Source organism: Etheostoma cragini, chromosome 22, assembly GCF_013103735.1.
Source record: "Etheostoma cragini isolate CJK2018 chromosome 22, CSU_Ecrag_1.0, whole genome shotgun sequence".
In the NCBI taxonomy this organism is placed as follows: Eukaryota; Metazoa; Chordata; class Actinopteri; order Perciformes; family Percidae; genus Etheostoma; species Etheostoma cragini.
In genome coordinates this window covers 5588961-5613826 of record NC_048428.1, presented here as the reverse complement: position 1 = coordinate 5613826, position 24866 = coordinate 5588961, and the positions used below count along the sequence as shown (strand labels likewise).

The 24866-nt window shown below is 41.2% G+C and overlaps 1 protein-coding gene across 1 annotated transcript in view; it reads left to right on the top strand.

Annotated features, from left to right (window-relative positions):
* kcnh2b (potassium voltage-gated channel, subfamily H (eag-related), member 2b) overlaps nt 1-24866 on the top strand; it is a 299990-nt gene that overhangs the window by 141040 nt on the left and 134084 nt on the right. The window contains exons 3-6 of the mRNA XM_034862772.1: nt 7559-7714; nt 10248-10461; nt 12383-12720; nt 13433-13644. Of these exons, the coding sequence (XP_034718663.1) occupies nt 7559-7714; nt 10248-10461; nt 12383-12720; nt 13433-13644 (920 nt within the window). The remainder of the gene's footprint in view (nt 1-7558; nt 7715-10247; nt 10462-12382; nt 12721-13432; nt 13645-24866) is intronic.

The following is a 24866-nucleotide window of genomic DNA, read 5'->3' as shown; positions in this document are numbered from 1 at the left end:
AGAAGTGAGGAGCTGCTTGATCAAACTGTAATCCTTTTCTCTGGTAATCCATTTGCTCTATAGCAGAGATTATGGTACTAATTTCCTCAGCAGCACACTGCAGGATGCTCTGTGGAAGAGAGGGAAGCCGAGTGGGAAGCGAGTTGTTGTTTTAACCCGTTTATCTTTCCCAGTATAAAAAGGTTAACAAGCTTTACTTTACTAGATACTTGAGATGCAAATTCTTATTAGAGGTATATTTCAGCTTCTGAGTTGTACAGGTTAACAACTGGCTGTCTTGTGGACAACACTACTGTTAACCATCTCGTATGTATGCAGACAATCTGTGTTCTCAGTACGGCCTTGATGACATAAACTATAACGCTGAGAAAAGCCACATAATGATAGTTGGAAGCAATGAGGACAGAAAACAACTTTCCGACCTTTTATTTGTCAGATAGTCCTCTTGATGTGTGTGTGTGTGAGGAAACTAAATAGGTCATGTCAGATCCAATCACTGGGCGGATGACAAGGGCTCTACAGACAGCAATTTTACATTCATTCTCAAGCTAAAGTGCTTATAAGGAGGCTTCCTATGTGCTCTGACTCTGGGAAGTGCTCTTTGTTAAGAACATACGTCACATTGCTACATACTGCTCAACTGTGGTCCAACTATAAGCAAAGAGTATGCAGATGCAGGCAATGATGCAATGAGGCTGCGGTTTGGTGTCCCTAGGGGGCATAGTGCCAGTCAGCTGTTTGTGTCCACTAGAGTGTCAACCTGTGAGACACTCTTAAGACAACTGGTGTTTAGTTTTATGTCATCTGGACAAGTCAGAGAACCATATAAATGAAGCTCTAGTCAGTCCTGAAAGGCTGTAATAGGTACTAGACTAAGACGACCTTGGTGCAATAGCCTGTATATCCTATAGGCGAATATTGAATTATTATGTGTGTTTGTATCTCCTTTTTTATGATGTGTAATATGGACCTGTGTCTGCAATAACGCTTTATACAGTATATGGGGTCTGATATCAGGTTAATCAAGGGCAACCGAATCTCAGTTTACAATCCTCTCTCAGCTCCTGCTACCCAGGAAGAAAGATGTGATGTAATGTAATCCTTCCCACCCCGTCCCTGGAAACCCAACGCTGTCCCTTACCGTCTGCTGGAAGCTTCATCACACTGAGTAGGTAGAGGGACTCACCTGTTTGCTAGGGCGTAGTTTCCACTGTAGCGTTGGTCCAATCAGGAGCAGCCATCGCGGTTAAAGGAGGGTGGAGCCTTGTCAACGGTCAAAGTGAAGAATTATTATAATTATTATTATTTTCAAGTTCTAGCACTTTATTGTCAGTGTGTAGCACAACAAAATTACTTTGTGACAGTCCTAGGGTGCGTTTACATCGTTGAAATACATAGTACTGGAACAATTTAAAGGAATTAAAATAAATCTTATAATAGTTAAATGAATGTATCTAGAATTACATATGCTATAAATTACTAACATGAATAAAATAAGCTGAAATATAAGTAAAGGTTAAGTATTATAATACTGTTTAAGTAAATGAGATAAAGCTAACATTGCATAAATAGGAGCTAACTATAAGTGCAAAAGTTGCATCAGAGTTTTTAAAGTGCACAGTAGACTTAGTGGCTAGCCCAGTAGGGTGGAATGCTGGGAAGAAAAGCCTATATTTACACTCGCACTCTCTCTTCCTACTGGTCAACGTTAAGGAACACGTCGATGAACGTGTCATACTAGGCGGAAAAAGACAAAAAAATACGGACACGCGAGACTTTCTGCGTCGTGGTCGAGAACCGTCCCAGAAGTTAGATTGCTGACCTTTGATTGTATCCCGACCCTCATTATCTGGCACGAATTAGAACTTTGAGTTTGTCTGTCGGGTCTAAATCAGGCTTAATTTGTGTATCTGATCCTGCATATGCTAATGCACCCACACCAGACGGAGCTGTCTAAGAGTTAGGTGTCGGTAAAGGTCGACCTCCCAATAAATGTGAGCAGTTTGGTACACTAGTCTGCTTGGGCTTTATTTTGATCACACCCCTGGTCCGCCACGACGGGGATGTGTTATTATTGCATTGTGATAATCTCCCAGAGCTTTGTGAATCAGCAACGCTGACTGAGATTATCAGCTGCTACACGCTGAATTGGAATACATCCAGGCGGAGCATTTAGATGAAATGTCCGTTGCCCCGTTAACCCCGGAGCTCAATTTCTGTCAGATGCTCTTGGATGAAATCCATTACAGTAGACATATAGCTATGATGGTCAACAACAAGGGGCTCTGATAAGCCTAAAACCTGGAATAATAATAATAACAAAACATTTAGTTTATACAGTGAATTTATACAGAGGGGGGGGTGTCTGTGAGGTAGGGAGGAGCCCGGTTATGGAGGGCTTTAAACTGGATGCGTTGGGAAACAGGAAGCCATTAGAGATTCAGCAGGATGGGGATAATGTGGTCATGTAGGTTTAACCTTTGATTTTCACCACTCTGACACACGCACACACACACACACACACACACACACACACACACACACACACACACACACACACACACACAGATAAACCCGCTCATGTGTGCATGTGTTTACTAAGACTGAGGGTACTGTAGGACACACTGTACTCATTCCATTATGTATGTATGCATATTTGATTATTATTATTATTATTATTATTATTATCAAGTATATTAAAATAGAATCAGAGAATCAGAGAACTGGAAGATACTCCATTGAGTGTTCCAGATTCATTAGAATAACAGAAAATATAAATATATAAGTTATAATGTGTTAGACTTAAATGATGAACTAAAGTGGAATCCTCTTTTGTTGATATTTAATCCTATAGAGAGAGAGAGAGAGAGAGTGTGTGTGTGCGCGTAGGTGTGTCTGTGTGTGTGTCTGGACAGATCACATCTGTCATCCACACAACACACACCACTGTGTCCTGTGTCTTAACAGAAACACACACACACACACTTAGAACGGTTGCCTGCCAATCGGAAGGTTGGTGGTTTGATCCCCGCCCCTGCATTCATTGTTGAAGTGTCCTTGGGCAAGACACTGAACCCCGAGTTGCCCCCGGTGCTGCGCATTGGAGTGTGAATGTGTGTGAATGTTTATCTGATGAGCAGGTGGCACCTTGTACGGCAGCCCCGGCCACAGTGTATGAATGTGTGTGAATGGTGAATGTTTCCTGTAGATGTAGAAGCGCTTTGAGCAGTTGTTAAGACTGGAAAAGCGCTATATACTATAATACAGCACATTTACATTTACACACAGACACACACTCACAGCTTGCTGCTTCCACGTCTGGGCCTGACACCGTGTGAGAAAGCCAAAGTGTTTTGAAGGAATTGTTTTCCATGAAGACAGATGTCCAAGTCTAAAGAACAGGATCCACATAGCGGTCACAGTACTTCCAACTGAATCAGTTTGACTGAATGTAATATGACACATTTATTATTTATTTATCATATTATTTTCAAATTATGAACTTGTTCACATGGACCAAGTTGATAAAACTTGCAATTCTCCCAACAATATGTCTGCTATTGGTTTGGTTTTTCCCTTCTGTACAAACCTGCTCTATAATATACATAATTATGATATAATAATAATAATAATAATAAGTAATTATTTAATCCCGCTCGGGGAAATGCACAATGTTTTCACTTTGTTTTTTATTACACACAGATGCTCAGTACCTATACATGCACTAAATGGAGAGAGTGTGGGGTGGGGGGGGGGGGGGGGGGGGGGGGGGGGGGGGGGGGGGGGGGGGGGGGGGGGGGGGGGGGGGGGGGGGGGGGGGGGGGGGGGGGGGGGGGGGGGGGGGCTGTCCATGGAAAGGAGTCTGAAGTATTTGAGATGATATTTTTTGCTATGGTCTTTGATGTCATTTTGAACTATCGTACTCACTTGTCTTTATGACAATATCTTGTCACACACAATTCATTTAACAAATTATACAAATTGTGACACATGTCTTGAAGTTTTCTTGCCTTTTTAGCTGCAGAGCTGTTTAAAGCAGCTTCAGACGTGCAGGAACACCGTCAGGGCTTAAAAAAGGGCTGTTAATGAAAACAGGCGTGAATGACCCAATAGTTTATGATTGAACATGAGAGACTTGGCATCTACCTACACATGTGCATATAAGTATGCATGGACACACACACACACACACACGCACACACGCACACACACACACACGCACTCTGCTAGAAATGGCCAGATGGTGTAATCCTTTAGTATTCCCTGTATTTCACATTGTTCCCCTCCTGTGTTGGGATTATGCTGTTGTCCAATCCGATTTCGGCCTACTCTCCAGTGATGATGTGAGATGAATGATAGGCGTGCGGGTGTGTGAGGCAGGCATGCAGTAAACACACTGTTGGGTTGTACAACGCATCGTGTTGGATGTAAATGCTCCACGCTGCCAAAACCCCTGTGGCTGCCTTTTGAAGAGCCCGTTACAGACTTTTTTGCTGTCCAGGTAAGAGACGGGACCACTCAGGGGGAACTGTTTAACATTCAAAGGACACTTTAGGCAGTGGCCAAGGTGTCCAGGTTTAGAGGAAACAAATAATAATCTTCAGGGTTACAGTGACAAACTAAATAGCTTTCTTAAATTCTCAAAAAGCCTTTATTTTGACATTGTAAACTGGATGCTTTTTCTTTGTGGCTTGGTTCTATGGTTGCTATAAGGATGGCAAGGAGTTGTATGGCCCAGAACGATAGATTCAATTTGATTTGAATCTATCTACAAATGATGTGTAACGTGAAAATATGGCTGCAGTGTACCTTGTATCATTTTGAATACATTACAGGGCCCAGTTTTCATTTGCTGGAAAATGTTCATTAAACCTCCTGCTGCACAGTGTAAAAAATGAATACTCTAAAGTCATATATTTCCCTAGATGTTTTCACAGACCATATATTCCCCATCCAATGTTAAATGATGTCCCAGTAGTTGCATTGATTTTTGTCTTCATCATGTAGGATTTATTTGGTGTTTTAATGTAAGATTCCATATGGATGTCTCAGTGTGTGTCTTATTATGTGCATGTGGAATTTGATTCTTTGAAGGTTCCAACACCTAGTGTCAAAACCAGAACAGCAAGTTATTTTGACTTCCAGTCAGAAGAAAACACTTTGTCTTATAATGTATTAGACTTAAAACAATGAACTAAAGGTAAATCCTCTTTAGTTGACATTTAATCCTACAGTGTGTGTGTGTGTGCGCGTTAGTTTGTATTAGGTTTAACTACATTTGTGGGGACCAAAAACCGTGAATGCAGTATACTAATGGGGTCCTGACAGCTTTGTGGGGACAAAATGCTGGTCACCACAACTTTAAAGGGCTGTTTGAGGAATAAGACTTGGTTTTAGGATCAGGGTTAGAGTTAGGTTATGGTTAGGGTGAGGGTAAGGGATAAGGTTAGGCATTTAGGTTTGATGGTTAAGGTTAGGGTAAGGGGCTAGGGAATCCATTATGTCAATGACTGGTCCCCACAAAGATAGTGAGACACACTTGTGTGCACGTGTGTGCGCGTGTGCGCATGTGTGTGTGTGTGTGGCTGTGTGTGTGTGTGCAGGTTGGCAAAGGTGTGCAAGCATGCACATGTGGGTGTTTGTACCACTCACACACATCACTGCGTCCGGTGTCCGTATTATCTACAGTGGGTCCAGGTCTGTAGACCCGGTAGAAAACTCCCAGTCACTGACTGTCATGTGTAGTCTAATTTCACACTTACTTAGCTGTTTTGGCACTCATGTCATGAGGTGGATACGCAAACGTGTCAGGCCTCATATGGAAAAAAAGTGTGAGTTCTGATTGAGCGCAGATGCACATTTAATGAGGAAAGAGAAGGAAAGTGTGTGTGTGTGTGTGTGTGTGTGTGGGTGTGTGAGTGAAAGTGGGGCTGTATAATTAGTGCATATGTGCTCACATGTGTGGATCTCTGATTGCTCATGACACACTGTCTCTGCACACAGAGTCATTATGTAGAATTTCACATTTTACAGTCATTATAACGATGGAACTTGTGTGTTGTGTGCACATGTGGAAAGTAATGAAATACAATTACTCACGTTACTGTAATTGAGTAGTTTTGTGTACTTTTACTTTTTTGAGTAGTTTTTGAAATCTGCAGTGTTTTGTTTGTAGAATAGCACTTTGCTACGTTTCAAATCACATCCGTAACCGAGTTTCCAAAAAAAAGATCTCTAATTGTATCTCTAGTTTTGTATCGGTCAACAAACTCGAATCAAAAGTGGCGTTGTGTCTTTATCAAATCACAAAAGACTGCAATTAAATGTAAAAAGTATAAATTAAAAAAGAAATGACCCCCAACACTGTCAAAAGAAAGTTAGTATTTTTTACTCCATGTAAATATTCACCCAGGAGAGTGGGGTTTGTGTACCACGTGTGTCCTTTACCGTCCCGTTATTGCCACTTGTTAGGGAAGACGCTTTCTTTGTAAACCAGCCCGTTATTCCCGCGTCAAGAAACCGTAAACCCACCCACGAGCTTTTCCTAATCCCGACCCTTCCGTTCACGCAAGTCATGAAACCCTAATTCTACCCACGAGCCTTTCCATAACCTAACAGCGTCAAAAGGGAGGCCAATAGTCCCGACCAAGCATGTCAAAAGGGACGGCAATAGTCCCGACCAAGCATGTCAAAAGGGACGCCATTAGTCCCGACCAAGCATGTCAAAAGGGACGCCAATAGTCCTGACCAAGCATGTCAAAAGGGACGCCAAAAGTCCCGACCAAGCGCGTCAAAAGGGACGCCAATAGTCCCGACCAAGTGCGTTTAGGTAAAGCTTGTTATATGACGCTAAAGGAGACTTTTAGCGCCTTTGTCACTTTGTCAATTATATAAAACCAGTGTTCTTATCATTGTTGGTCTTGTTTGCTGTTACAGGACATTTATGATCATTAGATGGAAATACATAGTTTCAGAAACATTAAACAGTAATAGTACATTTGCAGAGAATCAATTCTGCTGCTGTTACCAATATAACACCAACAAGGTTGGGGATTCTATTCCAGTATTAACCCTTGTGTTGTCTTCCCGTCAAAATTGAAAGTCAACACTTTTTTTGTCCCTTTTTTCAACACTTTTGATGCTTTTTTCAGTGTTTGTCACTTTTTTACGTTTTCAACACTATGTAACACTAACTTATTAACTTTAGTTTTATAGTTTTTTTGGAATTTATGATCAATAAACTTCTTTTGTAGGAAATTATATCTAATGTTTCAGATAGAAAAGCTGAAATTAAGAAGGATTTAGATTAAAATTAAAGGAATGGATGTTGATGGATAATCCCAGACTGAAATATGTCAACTCTTACTCAATACTATTTCAAAACCCCTTCAACTTGTTTTTTCAAATACTATAAAATTGAAAACGGGTCAATTTGACCCAAGGACAACATGAGGGTTATAGCTATATGCACTTTTGGCACTGTAAGAGGTTCTGGATAAAAACTTCCACCAAATACAACCAGTCTGATGAAGATTTCTCTATCTCTCTTTCCACGCAGGTCAGTGCTTCCTGTGTATGGTGGACGTGGTGCCGGTGAAAAACGAAGATGGCCTGGTGATCATGTTCATCCTTAACTTCGAGGGCTTGACAGAGGAAGCCCTCCTAGACCGCAAACAGGAGCTCAACCACCGCCTACCCACCTGGCTTGTCACCGGTAGCTACTGACTAAGCTTATTTCTCTGTTTGTTGTTTTCTAATCAATCCGGGTTTGAGCATTCTTTGTCAGCAAGTTTCCTTCTTTTCGTGTTTATCCCTGTTGTCCCAAACTCGCTTTAAAGGGGTGGTAGAATGCAAAACCAGAGTTTACCATGTCATAGTTGAAAAATTACTGTTCGGTGGGTGAAATGGACATTCAGAGAACCTCAAAGTCCCATTCACACCTCTTTCCTATGCAGATCTCACAATTTGAAACTTCCGCTGAAAACAGGTGAATCACAACAAAGCTAATAGTTAATCCTTATATGGTTCTGGTCTGTAATTTTGTCCCGCACCAAAATGTAGGCTACATTCAGACCACTGAGCTGAGACCAGCTGGTGTACGGAATGTAGGTCAGTGTTGACGACTGAGCGACTTTGTCAAATCTGGTGACTTTCTGTAAAAAAGACAGAGACTGTCTGCAGAAAAGACAGACTTTCTGCAGAAAAGACAGAGCCTGTCTGTAGAAAAGACTGAGACTGTCTGTAGAAAAGACAGGCTTTCTGTAGAAAAGACAGAGACTATCTGTAGAAAAGACAGAGACTGTAGAGAAGACATAGACTGTCTGTAGCAAAGACAGAGACTTTCTGTAGAAAAGACAGAGACTGTCCTAGAAAAGACAGACTTTCTGTAGAAAAGACTGAGACTGTCTGTAGAAAAGACAGGCTTTCTGTAGAAAAGACAGAGACTATCTGTAGAAAAGACAGAGACTGTAGAGAAGACATAGACTGTCTGTAGCAAAGACAGAGACTTTCTGTAGAAAAGACAGAGACTTTCCGTCGAACAGACAGAGACTGTAGAAAAGACAGAGACTTTCTGTAGAAAAGACAGAGACTTTCTGTCGAACAGACAGAGACTGTAGAAAAGACAGAGACTGTCTGTAGAAAAGACAGAGACTGTAGAAAAGACAGAGACTGTCTCTAGAAAAGACAGAGACTGTAGAAAAGACAGAGACTGTCTGTAGAAAAGACAGAGACTGTAGAAAAGACAGATACTGTCTGTAGAAAAGACAGAGACTGTCTGTAGAAAAGACAGAGACTGTAGAAAAGACAGAGACTGTCTGTAGATAAGACGCCAGTATCATACAGCGAGCATGCAATGTATTTCTCTCTGAGGCCACCAAAACAGTCACTTCTCTGTTCTGTTCTGCTCTGCTCTCTCCTCGTGTAGAAGGGTTGGGGGGACAGGGTGCGGGGCCAGTGTAGGTACGAGAGACAGCAGGACGCAAGGGTTAGCCAGGGCAAGCCAGCCTTCTTTGAGAATTCTTTATCAATCTTTTTCCCTTGAGAGCTGCTGCTCATGGAGCTCCATCAGGTCAGCGGTAGTTGGTGGTCTAGTTACCCCAGAGAAGGTGACTGTGCGCTGGGTAGCCTACAGAGCAGCGCAAGCTTCTGGCCCCACTGAGTGCTGTTGGCCATTGTGTCTGTGCTCCTCAGCTTCGCTCGTTGCAAACCATCCAATCAGCGCGCAGCTCAGCTAAATATTCATGAGCATACCATAAAAGGTAGAAAACCTCTCATTTCATTCTAGGGCTATTTCATAGGGATGCATTAGGGTGCGTAGAACACCACCCAGGCCATTCTCAGCCCCACCAATGTTACAAAACCTATTCAGAGACATTAAGGAACAGTGTGAAAAACCCTATATAATCATTCTATCACCCCTTTAAATATATTTGAGTCAAGCACATTTAAATTTGACATTACCTTTGGTAAATGCAAAGTGTAGAAATCATCAGAAGAAGTACTTACAAAACAATAAGTGGCAGTAATTGTTTATGTAGAGTACTGTAGTTGAACAGACTACAGAAAACTAAAGACATAAACTTCCATCATACCTTTCTCTTCATTTGCATTTCCTTGCACTCTCCTCGCGCTCACCTAGCTCTCTATTTTCTGGGCCCGCTGAAAAAAAATCCGCTGTAAATACACGGCCCAAGCTGTTTGCTTCTGAGGACTACGGTTCCATGGTCCTCAGATCTCTGCAGGGTAAATCCAGACCGCTAGCTAGACTATCTGTCCAATCTGAGTTTTCTCTACTTTTGAACGAACATGTTCCACCAAAACAAGTTCCTTCCCGGGGCTAGTTTGCTGAGTTTCCTGTGGGCTCCTGTGATTCCTGGTATTTGTGTTAGGTCAGGTTTGACAAACTCCTTTTTTCCATGAACATGACCGTGCACTTAATGCTCCAGAGGAATAACCCTGGGGATTAGCATCTTAACCAGGACAGCGATCATATTTGGAATCAAGTCTTTCTCTGTGTGTTATTTAACGTTGTGGCTAAAACTCAAAACTAATCGAGGCTACTGTCCCAGATTCCTGTGGATTGTTTTTGAAGCTGTATTTTGAAGGTTTATTAGAGTAAGCGTGACCCAGTTAAAATCTCCCCCTCTGCTGACATCACCTCCACCACCGGGAACAACTCTCCACCTGTCACTGTCCAATGACAATGCGTCTTTTCCTCAACCTTACGTCCTCCTTCTGTCCTCCAGGTCGTCCACGAGGCTTTAAGCTGCGTCTTCCCCTTCTGCGCTCCATGTCTAACAGTAAAGTGTCTCTGAACGACACAGAGGCAGGACACATCCCCACTGCCACACCCCTGCCTCTGCACCCAGACCACCACAGTCATGAGTCCCTAGGCATGGGGGAGTTCCTGCCTCTTCCCCGCTTATCGCTAAACCACCAGGAGCAAATCAGTGGAAGCAGGTAGGCCCCGAGCATTATTATAAGTTATGTTTTGGAGCTAGAGCTGGGTTAGCAGAGACTTATTTAAAATACTGGATTTGTGGAAAATGTATCACAGTCTTGATTAGTCTTATACAGGGTCTATGTTTTTGAGAATGGTGCTATATCTTAGAAGTCTAAGAATTAATAAAGAGAAGTCTAAGTCTAATATTTGCTGTGTAAAGCTTTCCAAAAAACATAGTTTGCCATCCTCAAGTCTTAGGTGTGAAATTTTCTTTTTTCAAGACACTTTCATCTTAGCTAGATTTGACACTTTTCTCATCCAGGCTCATTAACGTTCCACTTCCCATTTTGACTTCTGTGCAATTCTGTGCAAATAAAATCCTACGAAATGAGAATATAACACACTATCTCCTAATGCCTTCATTGTAAGTGTAATTGCATAATTACATATATTTTTCTTTTTTAAAGCTCCTTGTAGCTCTTAGATGCTTCCAGCAGGGAAATCCTCTTGTCCCCTTTTCCTCAGACAGTGAGGTTACTGTTGGCTAAAAACAGCAGCATTCTGTTTTTAGTGTGGGCAGACACTTGCCATCACATGGCTTTAATCCAAAAGATCTGTAACACCCTGTTACGTAATAACCATTACAGTGGTGTGAAAAAGTGTTTGCCCCCTTCCTCATTTCCTGTTCCTTTGCATGTTTGTCACACTTAAGTGTTTTGGAACATCAAACCAATTTAAACAATAGTCAAGGACAACACAAGTAAACACAAAATGCAATTTGTAAATGAAGGTGTTTATTATTAAAGATGCAAATAAATCCAAACCATCATGGCCCTGTGTGAAAAAGTGATTGCCCCCCTTGTTAAAACATACTATAACTGTGGTTGTCCACACCTGAGTTCAATTTCTCTAGCCACACCCAGGCCTGATTATTGCCACACCTGTTCACAATCAAGGCATCACTTAAATAGGAGATGCTTGACACAGTAAGGTCCACCAGAAGATCCTTAAAAGCTACACATCATGCCGAGACCCAAAGAAATTCAGGAACAATTGAGAAAGAAAGTAATTAAGATCTATCAGTCTGGAAAGGGTTATAAAGCCATTTCCAAAGCTTTGGGAATCCAGCGAACCACAGTGAGAGCCATTATCCACAAATGGCGAAGACATGGAACAGTGGTGAACCTTCCCAGGAGTGGCCGGCCACCCAAAATTACCCCAAGAGCGCAGCGACGACTCATCCAAGAGGTAACAAAAAATGATGGTCTGGGGCTGTTTTGCTGCTTCAGGACCTGGAAGACTTGCCGTGATAAAAGGAACTATGAATTCTGCTGTCTACCAAGAGATCCTGAAGGAGAATGTCCGACCATCTGTTCGTGTACTCAAGCTGAAACGAACTTGGGTTCTGCAGCAGGACAATGATCCTAAACACAACAGCAAGTCCACCACCGAATGGCTGAAGAAAAACAAAATGAAGACTTTGGAGTGGCCTAGCCAAAGTCCTGACCTGAATCCTATTGAGATGTTGTGATATGACCTTAAAAAGGCCGTTCATGCTCGAAAACCCTCTAATGTAACTGAATTAGGACTATTCAGCAAAGATGAGTAGGCCAAAATTCCTCCAGGACGATGTAAAAGCCTCATTGCACGTTATCGCAAACGCTTGGTTGCAGTTGTTGCTGCTAAGGGTGGCCCAACCAGTTCTTAGGTTTACTTTTTCACACAGGGCCATGATGGTTTGGATTTTTTTTCACCTTTAATAATAAACACCTTCATTTACAAATTGCATTTTGTGTTTACTTGTGTTGTTCTTGACTATTGTTTAAATTGGTTTGATGTTTCGAAACACTTAAGTGTGACAAACATGCAAAGGAACAGGAAATGAGGAAGGGGGCAAACACTTTTTCACACCACTGTATGTCCTATTCTGTTTCCTAGGTCAGCTCTACAGAGTTGGCCAGAAGACCACCAGGAGGACCAGCACACCTTACTGGGCCCTGAACCTCCCATACCGCCTTCTTCTCCTCCTCCACCTCCCCACAGAGCCCACCTTGTAGGTTCCCTCACCCAGTCATCCCCCTGCGTAGCGCCCCACCACCGCCTCAGCCTCAACCCGGACGCCTCAGGCTCCAACTGCTCGCTGTCTCGCAGCCGCTCGCGGGAGAGCTTCCACAGCATGCGTCGCGCCTCCTCCGTAGACGAGATCGAGGCCATGAGGCCCGACTGGGAGCGAAAGAACCGCAGAGCGAGTATCCGACCGGGGAGCAGCAGCACTGGTGAGGAAGAGGATGTGGAAAAACACAACCTATCATTATTATTATGAATTAACCCCATGATTTTAACTATGATTTGGGGATGATTTTGAGATTTTTTTTTAGGCCCAGCTCATGTCCGTTGCGAACTACAAAAGGAAAGGGCAAGGTTGCGCATGCGCGCAAATGCGTGAGTTCAAGGTGTGACGTCGGCTCATCCGTCCACAGGGAGTTTTCTACACATGTAATAGAGCATTATAACATGAGACACCATCAAAGGTGCTCTATATTCCTATAAATAGATATGGATTGCCAGCAATAACTGTTTTTCTTATATAAGCGTGGGGCATTGAACAGTCAGTCAGAACATTTATCACAAGAAAGTAATACTAAAAAACAATTCCAATAAAAAAACATTAGTACTTTTCTTGTAAATTGACATTTCTGACGTTCCTCAGTTCAACAGCTACACAGTGCCTTTCCCAAACAGTCTACACATCAGCTTCTACCATCATTTTCAATAAAGTAATACAAAATAAATGAAAAATACACTGAAAATAGGACATCTTCTGTCAAGATTATTCCAGCATTTATCTATGGACAAAACAGTAAATATAACAAAAAAAAAGGAATAAAAAATGTTCAACAAATGTTACACCAAACTAATTCAACTTACCATTAGCGATTTGGAAACCTTCAGCCCTAATTTTAACAATGGTGTCGTGTGTGTTTGCAGGTGCAGTGAACAGTAAGTCCAACATATTGAACTCCACTTCGGACTCTGACCTCATGCGGTATCGCACCATTTCCAAGATCCCTCAGATCACCCTCAACTTTGTGGATTTCAAAGCCGACCCACTCATCGCCCTGCCCACAGGGGACATGGAGATCATAGCTCCCTGCAAACTCATCGACCGGACGCACCACGTCACAGAGAAAGTCACACAGGTAGGGCACAGTTCATGCATAGAGTGTGTGGTGTTATCTGTGACGGTTTTGGCCCTTCTGAAACCAATCTGGCCCGCTGATTGGTTTTCTTGTCAGTGCTTTTTTCTCTCCTTCTGGGCAGTTTAGTCCATACGGAACAAAGAGGTTCAGTCGTGGAAAGGCATGTGTTCATGCAGAGAATATCCACGTGGGTAGGTACTCTCACACAGTTCTCATAATTGAATAAGCGCCTGCCACTCGCTGTTATCTGACAAGTGTTCCTGGGGTGATAATGGTTGTCGCATTAGCTCAAGTGAATGAGCTGTGATGAGATGATGGAGGGTGGTGTGGCTGTATTCCAATTACTGGTAATTGACTTTGGGAACAACACAGAAAGGATGAATGGGAAAAGTGAAGCAGGACTTTAATTTCATCAGTCTGATGTTGATGGCGGCCCGCCACGGTAAAAAGTCTGCCGCCCTGGCATAGGGCAGACGCCCAACAAGGTAACCACTACATACACCGTGCACCGCCGCTCCTTCAGCTGTTAATGAAAAGTCATAAAGTCATAATTACATGACTCTTCAGAGCTGTCTGCTCTGCTGAACTCAAAACTGTCATCCTCTGCCCCCCCCCCCCCCCCCCCCCCCCCCCCCCAGCAACTGGAAGTCATGGCAAAGTCATGGCAACCAAGTAAACAAAAGGGGAGTGCTATTTGTCACTCAATTTTAGGCAAAGTGACAAACGGCAACAAAAGCCGTGAAGTGAAATCGACACTCAAGCGAGTCTCGTGAAATATAATAGCTGCAGTTTATTGGAAAATACCATTTACTGTTTATCAGACCCCAGATGAGACAAGAAGCTAACGTAAGCGAACGCTGTGGTCCCTCTGCCCCCCCACTACAGGAGGCGCTGTATTCATCCAATACGCTGTATAGACGTTAGCTAGTTGTTTTAAAAGCGTCTTCCAAGTTGGTGGGGGGTGCATACCACCCGAAACCAACATGAAATACGTAGCTAGCTAGCTAGTAATGGCCACTCAACATTTTGTTTTGCTGTTTATTAACTGTGTATAAAATGTTGACGTTAAATCACCGGCTTCAGTTAACCTCCCTACGGTGCTGTCTATTTGCTGGATGGTTTCAGGTAATCTTTCTATCGTGCTGTATATTTGCTGGTGGTTTCAGGTAACCTCCCTAAGGTGCCATCTATTTGTCGGATGGTTTCAGGTAACTTCACTACGGTGCCGCCTATTTGCTGGATGGTTTCAGGTAACATCCCTACGGAGCCGTCTATTTGCTGGATGGTTCCAAGGTAGCAGTCGTAGCTAACGTTACCAGAGAAGCCCGTTGACAGTGATGTTATTGTTCATATTTCGGCACAATGTTACTGACCGTAGTGGTCGTCATAGTGACTGAAAAGTGTGATGTGAGATGCTAAAAAGAGAAAATACACGCTGTTTTCAGGTAACGTTTATTTTTGACGTTTATAAATCTTTGACAACACCGGTGTTACCAATTACAGCATAAATGCAACACAGCTGAGTCTGGCCACATTAGCCATGAAGGAGTCCAACTGAGCTTGAAGATGTAGATGTGACATGAGCAATCTGTAAAATTGTAATTCTTCTGGAAGCTGTGCCAAGAGATATCCCAATCATTCCCAACATCCCATATTAGGAGATAACATAGGCACAGGTTAAGTATTGCTGAGTAACATAGGGTGACCAGACGTTCCCGGTTTCCGGGGACAGTCCTCGATTTTGGCGACCTGTCCCCGGCTGGATCTGTCCCCGGAAATGTCCCTGGTTTTCACTGGGACTGACAGACTCGAAATTGGAATGGAAGAAAGAAAGTACTGACAAAACGCAGCCGATGGTCGCACACCCTACACACGCAGGCTCCAGACCGCTAGAGCCAGCGGTGCTCAGAGATGTTTTAGAAGCCGTGTGTTACGATGCTAAAATCAGTGATTATTTACATGGAGTCTGGTGGGTTTAGCGAACGCAATTTCGCGGACTTTTATGTTTTTAAAAGGATCTTAATCTTTAACTGAAATGTCGACCTCCTTAGAAATCCTTTCCATAATGTTGCCAGACCCTTAGAATATTAATCTGAGTCTGTCAGTAGCAAAACGAGCACTTTTATGAACGTAAATACAAGCTGGACAATTATCCTATTATCCTCTGCTGCCGACTGCAGCGATCTCGTTTAATACTGGGTCAACGTCAAAGGAAAATATGTCCTCAATAGTTTTTATTGTATCTGATTCTCAATGAGCTGTTGCAGAAACAAGCCTTAAGCAATAAAGCAAAAGCTGTCAGTAGTTCAGTAGATTACAACATTATGAAATATTGAGACTTTCTATCTTGAAATATTAAGACTTTCTATCTTGAAATATTAGGACTATAAGGACTTTCTATCTTGAAATATTAGGACTTTCTATCTTAAAATATTAGGACTATTAGGACTTTCTATCTTAAAATATTAGGACTATTAGGACTTTCTATTTTGAAATATTTAGACTTTCTATCTTGAAATATTAGGACTTTTTATCTTGAAATATTAGGACTTTTTATCTTGAAGTATTAGGATTTTTTAACTTGAAATATTAGGACTTTCTATCTTGAAACATTCCCCTCTGAGGTGTAGTGGAGTGGAGTAGGAAGTAGCAACAAGGGTGGGTCGAGGATCAGACCTTGGGGGGCTCAGCCCCTAATGAGAACAGCTCTAGGTCTTGTGTCCCCATGGATTTTGTCTGAGAAATCTGGTCACCTTAAAGTAACATGCTAGTTAACATTAGTAATTAAACCTAAACAGTGGATGGAAGTCCAAACTGTCCGCAAGCTTACCCTGTACTACACGGTGATTCCTCTACTGTGCGACGGTAAGTTACGTGGTTATGATGCAATCGTTATCCTATTTTTATAAAAACGTCTGCTACGGAGCCATAACGTGAGCTACAAGGTAATGGAGCCTTTTATGCATTTTTGTGTTTCTTTAGAAATAAACAATGGACAAATTGAGTCTTTAAACGCTTTAGATGTAACGTTATTTGCTGTCAAAATGAACAGCAGTCAATCGAATGCTAAAGGCAGGTGATGACTTATTAGCATCAAAATGGCGCCATAGGAGCTACGTTTAGAGAGGACAGGCTTACCCCCTTGGGTTAAACACTCAAAATGATACAGCTTAATCCGGTGGTTTTTGTGACGGTTTTTGAACGCCCCCAAGGCAAAACTTTGCTGCATGGCCACAACTTGCGAGGTGATTCGCTGTGTGGAACCCTACCGTAAGTTCTCTTAAATCTAGTGTTAGAGGTAAATGACGCCCTGGTTCACCTCTACACTTCTACATTTTTTTCTCACTTTTTTGTTTACCAAAGTTACTTTAAACTTTCTCTATGTCTGTCAGTGCGTGTGCTTTCCGCAGTTACGTGTGTCTCAGATTGATAGCTGGCGTTGCATCTCATCACTCAGTGTCCTGTAGATGAATCCGTTCGTTATTAAAGCCCATAACTCCTGTCAAATACATGTGACTGTGATGAGCAGCAGGGGAAACCATTCAAGCGAGAAATGTGCCATAAACTTCAAAGTTACTGCTGTCTGACAAAGACAACATCTCCCTAAAACAGCGGCTTCTAGGTTATATCAGCCCGTCGTGAATCCCGGGGTGTTCTCTTCATGCCGTATTTCAAAATGCACAACGATTAGCTTTTGTGAAAGGTCAGAAAGGGTTTTGAGATTGTCACAGTTTTTGATTTTTCAGTGCCTCTGTTCTTTCAATTATCATCGGTTTGTCTGATTTATAGTTGAAATAAAAGTAAAAGGAAGATTTATTTCTTTTCTCCTTTGTAATGGCATCTCCCCCCATTCATCCTAGAGTGAAATCACTTTTAACTGAAGAAATGACATCCAGATCTGTTTTGTCAGTTTCCCTATTAATTATGCTTATTGTGCCTTTGATGTCACTGTGTGACAAAAGTACACACTATGTACGTATGCATGTTGCAGAATACAGACAGGATGCTGACACCTCCTTAAACGTTGTATACTCACAGGCATGTACTATGTCCAAACAGAAAATAACTCTTTGCAAATCTACTGGACAACGTCTAGGTTGGACAACTGAGTGACTCCAAAAGATCTTATTTTGATCAAGTAAATTATGGTATATAATGATGTATTTTTTTAATTCAAACTTTCACAGTAAAGTAATCCCAAATTTCTCACATTTGGAAGCCCATATTGGGAGTGAAATGAGCATAAAAGTTTACGTTAATTCTCTGCTGGGACTGTAGTCTATGTGGAGTTACTGAAGTGGAATATGGACAATTCTATTCATTCCTATAGTGTGAGTGAGACATAAGAATGAGAACATCAGCAGAAAATAATCCAAAGTTGATGAAATAAACCTCATGATGAACACTATATGATGGGCGGCTGGCAAGGTCAAAACATTAGCCTGTGTGTGTGAGTGTGTAAATGTGTCTATCTGCATGTGTACATTGTAGTGCAGATGGAGGAAACGGCACCAGCTGTGTTACCAAATGCTATGGACTGCTATTTATAGACAGTTAAGGGAAGAATGCAAAACACAAAATGAGCTGCATTTTCACTGCACATATCTGACATTCATTAATCATGAAAACTCTCTTTGGGGACATTATATCGGGGATTTAGTTTTAGTTCTTAGAAGAAAAAAAAGAAGTGATGATTCGTCCCTAAAACATTGCTTCCACCTGCCCTCTCACCTTTTTTTGGAGTCCGAGTCCTGCCTTTTTTCAGCCAACTACGGCAGCTTATTTCACTGATCGCTACCTTTACTTTTCTGCTTAACCAGAAACAGCTCTGAAGTCCCTAACGCTAAACCCACCAGACTTCAACGCACTTTTAGTGTATAGAGACAATGTCTTGACACATGCAAATCGGTTAACTATGTTTATTTCAACCAAAACTAGAGTTGTGATAGTTGGAAAAGTGTGAAGACAACCCAAAAACAGCATTTTTTATTTTGTTTCTGTTTAGGATGCTAAAATTACTGTTTATTTACATGGGTTCTGGTGGGTTTAGCGAATGCAATTTCATGGATGTTTTTAGGTTTTTAAAAATGAATCTTTCATTTTAACAAAAAGGTCGACCTCCTTAGAACTCCTTTCCTTAATGTTGTCAGACACTTACAATATTAATCTTAGCCTGTCAGTGGCAAAATGAGCACTTTATGGACATAAAAAAAGCTGCGCAATTGACCTTTTAACTTACATTGTAGCCTATTTCGCTGCTGCCGGTTAAAGCAATCTCACCTAATACTGGACCAATGTCAAAGATTGTTGTTCCCATCAGTCACTTAGACACAAAAATATAGGAAAATATGGTCTAGGTTGAAAAAAAAAACGGTAGATACCCTTTAAATCTACAACTGAGCTGTGTGGTTCAACTCAAAACCTTTGATCTGGGTGGTAAATGCCAGAGAACAGCTGTTTGGTGGATCTGATATTATGTCATTGTGGGAGCACCTGCAATACCAGCTCAGGCCTGAAGATGACAGCACCACACCAGGTAGTGTGATGACAGGCCTCTGCAATCCATCAGAGGAGCAGAGAAGAAGTTGAAAGGAAAAACAAAGCTACATAATTGAAGTGTTCCATAAAACTTCTGACACCCTGAACGAGATCCCATGCACATTTCCTCTCACATTTGGAACGGCTTCTGGCACGGTGCCCTTTATCCTGCTCCGTACCTGGGGATTTTTGCCTCTCCTTTAATGACAAAGCTGCTTGCACTCCCACTGGCTCATGGCTGGATTGGAAATACAGCAGCTGCCTTCTCATGTACATTAGTTATCTATTCTCATTCAGTATTAGTTTAGCACCAGGGGTGAGCTGAAAGATCAACACTGCATAGTCTCCCGTTCATCTTTTGTTTTGTAAATTACACATGAGAAGTGATCCCTTGTGGTGTTCGGGTCTGTGGGACCCGTTTTCAATGTTTTCTAACAGAAGAATTATGCTATTTATTATTTTTTTCTAACTCAAACTGATTGGCCTTGGCTCATTTTCTGTGAAGAACATAAAAAATAACTTGTTTTTAGTGCTGTCATTTCAACGCGTTATTAACGCAAACCCAATTCAAGTCAATGTTTTTATCGTGAGATTAACGTTCTTTTTGGCCTAGCAAACTTTGTAGTTTTATCACATGCTGTTGCAACAACTAGTAACGTTAGAAAAACTACAACACCCGACCGGCTCTATCTAGACCGGACACCAACAGGCACACCGCACACACGCCGACCAAAGGGTAATAACGTTACGTTTTGAGTGGATGGCGAGCGTGAGACGAGGAAATGGACGCCAATAAGATTCTGGATGGAAAGTTTACCTAATAAAAAGTTATCAAATGTTCCATTGACCAGACCAAAGTGATCTGTGTGTTTTTCGTTGGGAACTGAGCTATCATCGCAGCACATCAAGTCTGAAATACCACTTGATGGCCAAGCACGCAGCTGATGCCAATTCCCCCCCTCGTCAAAGTATTTTTTCACCCTTTAATTGATGGACAGTGTTATATTGTGTCTCCAAGTGAGAATGTTAGTTTGAAATTGAACACTACAGTAGGCTATATGCCAATGTTTGTTTCAATAAAAAAAACATTTGCACAAAGGAAGCGGATCCACTTTTCCATGTTGACAAGAGCATTAAAATGAGAAAAAATAATGAGACAAAAAGAAATTAAGGGACTTAAGGCAGAATAGATAAAAATGTGCAATAATTGTGATTAATTGAAAGTTAACTATGACATTAATACGATTAATTGCAATTAAATATTTTAATTGTTTGACAGCAATAATTATTTTCAATGACTGCACACGGTACCGGAACCACAAATGATGTATATATCATTGGTAATTGAGCTAAAGTTAACATCTGTTACGGATTTTTACATAAACTGTTGTGGCTGCATTGATTTAAAAGCCTGACCCGGGAACATTGGCTATGTAACACAAATAGGAAAACCACAGGGTTAGATGTTGGTAAACACTACAAAAGGTAAAAAAAGATAATAAATTGCAATACTTACTAGCCTAAATGGTAAGACAGTCAATAAGGTGACCATCCAAAGATACAGTATATCCTAAGGATTCACTGTGCATCATGTATGTTTCACTTTAAAAAATGATTTATAAGTCAAGCCAACAATTATTATTTTAATTGCATAGTATTCTTTGCAAAAAGGGGGTCCCTGCTCCATCTCTCTTTTAGTTAAGGGGTCCTTGGTGTAAAAAACATTCAAGACCTCTGGTGTATAGGCTTGAGCACAGATGAGTTGACTTGTTTATTAAAGGATAGATGGATGGATGGATGGCTAGACGGACGAATTGATGGCTGGATGGATGGATGGATGGATTGATGTCAAGAAATAGGGTATTTATTAAAGAAAACTAGTCTTGCTCAGTGTTTGGAGAGACATGAAGGGCTGAGCAAACCAGCCAACCGTGTACAGAACAACTGGCACCATGCCTCACTGCACACCCGGATGCCCTCACACACACTTTCAGTGACACTCGTAGCTTCTATGACTGTGGGCACGTCCTATAGTGGACACTCTTAGATCTACGATCTAAGATACACGTACATACCACACACTCCCCCATCACAGCCCTCACAGTATTCCTCGCACACACCCACCCAACTACTAGAATTGTTGTGTCATTGTAAATTCTGGAGTGTGGTCTAGACCTACTCAATTTGTAAAGTGTCTCGAGATAACTCTTGTTATGAATTGATACTATAAATTAAAATTGAATTGAAAATTGAATGTGACATACCATAACCACACTTACATTGCCCTTACACTCTCCTACACACACACCTACACACACACACACACGCACACACACACACACACATCTCTCCGGTCTTACCAGCCTATGTTTTTTTAATTGTTGGGGCTTTTGTAAATTATAGAGTATGATTTGACTCTATAATTAAATTGAATTGATTTTTTGTCATTTAACTTATGTTTTATTTTAAAGATACCTTACTATACCTTACCTCTTCCAAACTGTATCAAGAAATGGACAGCAGATATTAAATTAAACGGATGTTGTTGTGATGTAAGTCACTGCTGTGCTAAAAGAAAACAAATGCATATCCAAGAATATATATATATATATATATATATATATATATATATATATATATACATATATATATAATACATGTTGGCCGTATTTTTCATCCTTACAACTACTTTAAGAATTTGAAATAGTTATTTTTTATTCATGACACATCAGTTATCAGCTATTCTTTTAGTTTCATGCTCAGTTGTTTCTGTCAAGTGGAGGTATGGCTTTTAGGAACTCTGCTGGTCCAATTTGTCTTCGTGTTCTCTGTGACGACAACCGCTTCCAAATTAGAAACAGAACATGAGCTCTAGTGAACTTTGATAAGTCCCAATTAAGCAGCTTATAAAAAGTCCAAAATGTTGGTAAAGACACTTGGGATCCAAAAAGATCTCAGTCTCATTAATGTAATGCTGGCCACCCTGGTGGGAAATTGTGACTAAGGAATGATTTATTTGGTTAGTTTTTCTGTTTATTCCTGAGGCACAGGAACTTAAACTCAAACAGTTTTCCTCCAGTATATTACATCAAGACAAATACCCACATACAGTAAGTGATCAAAAAATGTGTTATTATTTTGCAATAATGGTTTAAAATCATTTCTATCTGACATTCTGGGTCCCCATGTCAAAAAAAAAGCTACTTTGTGACTTCTGAGCTGTGTGCATAGGGTATTCATTGAATGTCCTGTAATAAGGTACTGTAACAAGGTACTGTAATAAGGTACTGTAATATGGTACTTTAATAAGCCACTTATCAAAGAAGATCAACAGAAGATGAGAGGATGAGATCTCTGTGGCGAAGGCAGCAGGACAGGGTCACATCTTCACTGTACTTCACTGTGTTCCTTAGAGTTGCGGCACCATATTAATGTTTGATGGACAGATACAGTTACATTTAAGGATTGACTGTGAAAACCCGAGACTGTAAATATAGGAACATGCCAACAATGTTTATTGTAAAAGCACCATAAAAAGGTATGTGTAAAGGCTTCAGGCCGCCATAAATGTTGTTGTAGGTCCAATTTATATGCAACTAAATTTGATAGTTGATAATAACAATTTTGAAAGTAAGGGGTCCCTGCTCCATCTCGTTTACGGCTAAAAGGTCCTTGGCCTAAAAAAACATTGACGACCCCTGCACTAGAACACTATGTGCCTTTCCTGTGTGGTTGTCCATCTTTCCCATTTATCTAACGTACAGTGAAGTTGCTACCGGAGCAGATACGGTATGGGTTCATAAAAATATCATAGTAAGTGCAACACTGCATATTTTATGTGGTAGACTGGTTGTTTTCTGACAAGCAGACATGGACATTTTTGCTGTTTGTTATAATTATTTTATAGCATACATTTTTTTATATATATTGTAAGTATCTTATTAAAACTGACCCTGCAAGTCTATACACAAATGTCTACCCACCACTGCTGACTCTGGACACATCAGTATACCCATTCTCCCATACTCCCATACTCCCATACCATTCTCTTCACTCTTTCTATCACCAGCACAGCTCTCTCCTGGTTTCAGTCTTATCTCTTACACAGGAAGCAATTTGTCACCATTAGCAACTCCCACTTTGATCCAGCTCCGGTCAACCAAGGCGTGCCTCAAGGCTCTGTGCTTGGACCCATTGTCTGCAACATCTACATACTCCAGCTTGGTAAGATTATCCAGCGACATGGTCTTAGTTATGTAGCCTACATAACCTTATCCGTCCTCATATCACTAACATCACCCATTGTGGACATGCTCTACATCCCAGCACATTCTTTGTGTCACATTACGTTTTTTGGTAATTGGCAGTTTTCTTTACAACATTAGTGATGCCGAGCATATTTGTAAAGTCACTGATCAAAGCACCATCACAAGAATGTGACTAGCTCTGGAATGTTTTTTAAATGTTTCTGTAGTGTTCCCTGGACACTTTGAAATAAAAGATTAGGAAATATAATTCTGTTAATGATGGTGATGCAGCATCAGAATGGGATTGGTAAGACTAGTACTTTTTCACCTAAGTGAAATAGATTATAGTTTCAATACCATTTCTTCAGTAATATTATACTTATGATTAAATATGATATTAATACACTCTATTGGAACTTATGCATTTACTCTAGCAGCAATTTTCTCCCACACAAATTCTCTCTCTTTTACAGCAGTTACTATTTTTACGAAATACATGTTCAAACTCATTGTGTGCATTAGTATTTCTGTTGACCAGTTGTTTGTGGTTGTTGCCAGTGTGCATTATAATATCATGGCTCCCATCATGTTGCCTTTTTACAGTGGTGTTGGTTAACTCTGATTGAACCTACTCTGAGTGGATTGAACCAACTCAAATCAGCTGTTCTGGAACCAAAAACTCAGAGTTCAGGGTTGGCCATGAATCTCTGACTCGGTGACAGAAATCCTCATTCATGCTTTCATAATGTCCCGTTTGGACTACTGTAATGGCGTCCTGTCTGGGTTCACCATCAAAACCCTAGACAGTCTCTGGTATGTGCAAAACTCTCTCTATCTATCTCGCCCACACCAGGACGTGGCAGCACATCATCCCGAACCACACCTTCACTGGCTCCCAATTAGGCCTGCATCACATATAAAATCCTCCTTCTTACCTTCAAATCCCTCTGTGTCCTGGCCCCACAGTACTTGCTCCATCCATACTCGCCACCTTGAGATCTGCGGTTCTCAGACGCTGGCCTTCTCTCCATTCCCCACACCAGACTCTGTACCTTTAGAGATGGATTCTTTAGTGTTGCAGCCCCATCCCTCTTGAGCACCCTCCCTGCAGATATCCAAAAGGCTACATCCCTGGACATTTTTTTTATCACAACTTACAACCTCCTTAGCTGAGCCACAGTAGCTCTGTAAAGTGTCCTTGTGTTTCATGAAAGGCTCTATATTGTTATTATTATCTCTATCCATTATGTCTCTACTTATGTCTTTATAATTGATTTTTTTACCCATGTGCACTGCCTCTAATGAGCCTCTATACATTTTGTAATTGGGTACATAGGCGTTGCTTTGTCAGTGAAGTGATGGCTGCTGAGAAGTTTGTGGCAACCCATTTAGTTGACTTCAGATCTGTTAGTGAGTGCAAGGCATGTGCTATAAACC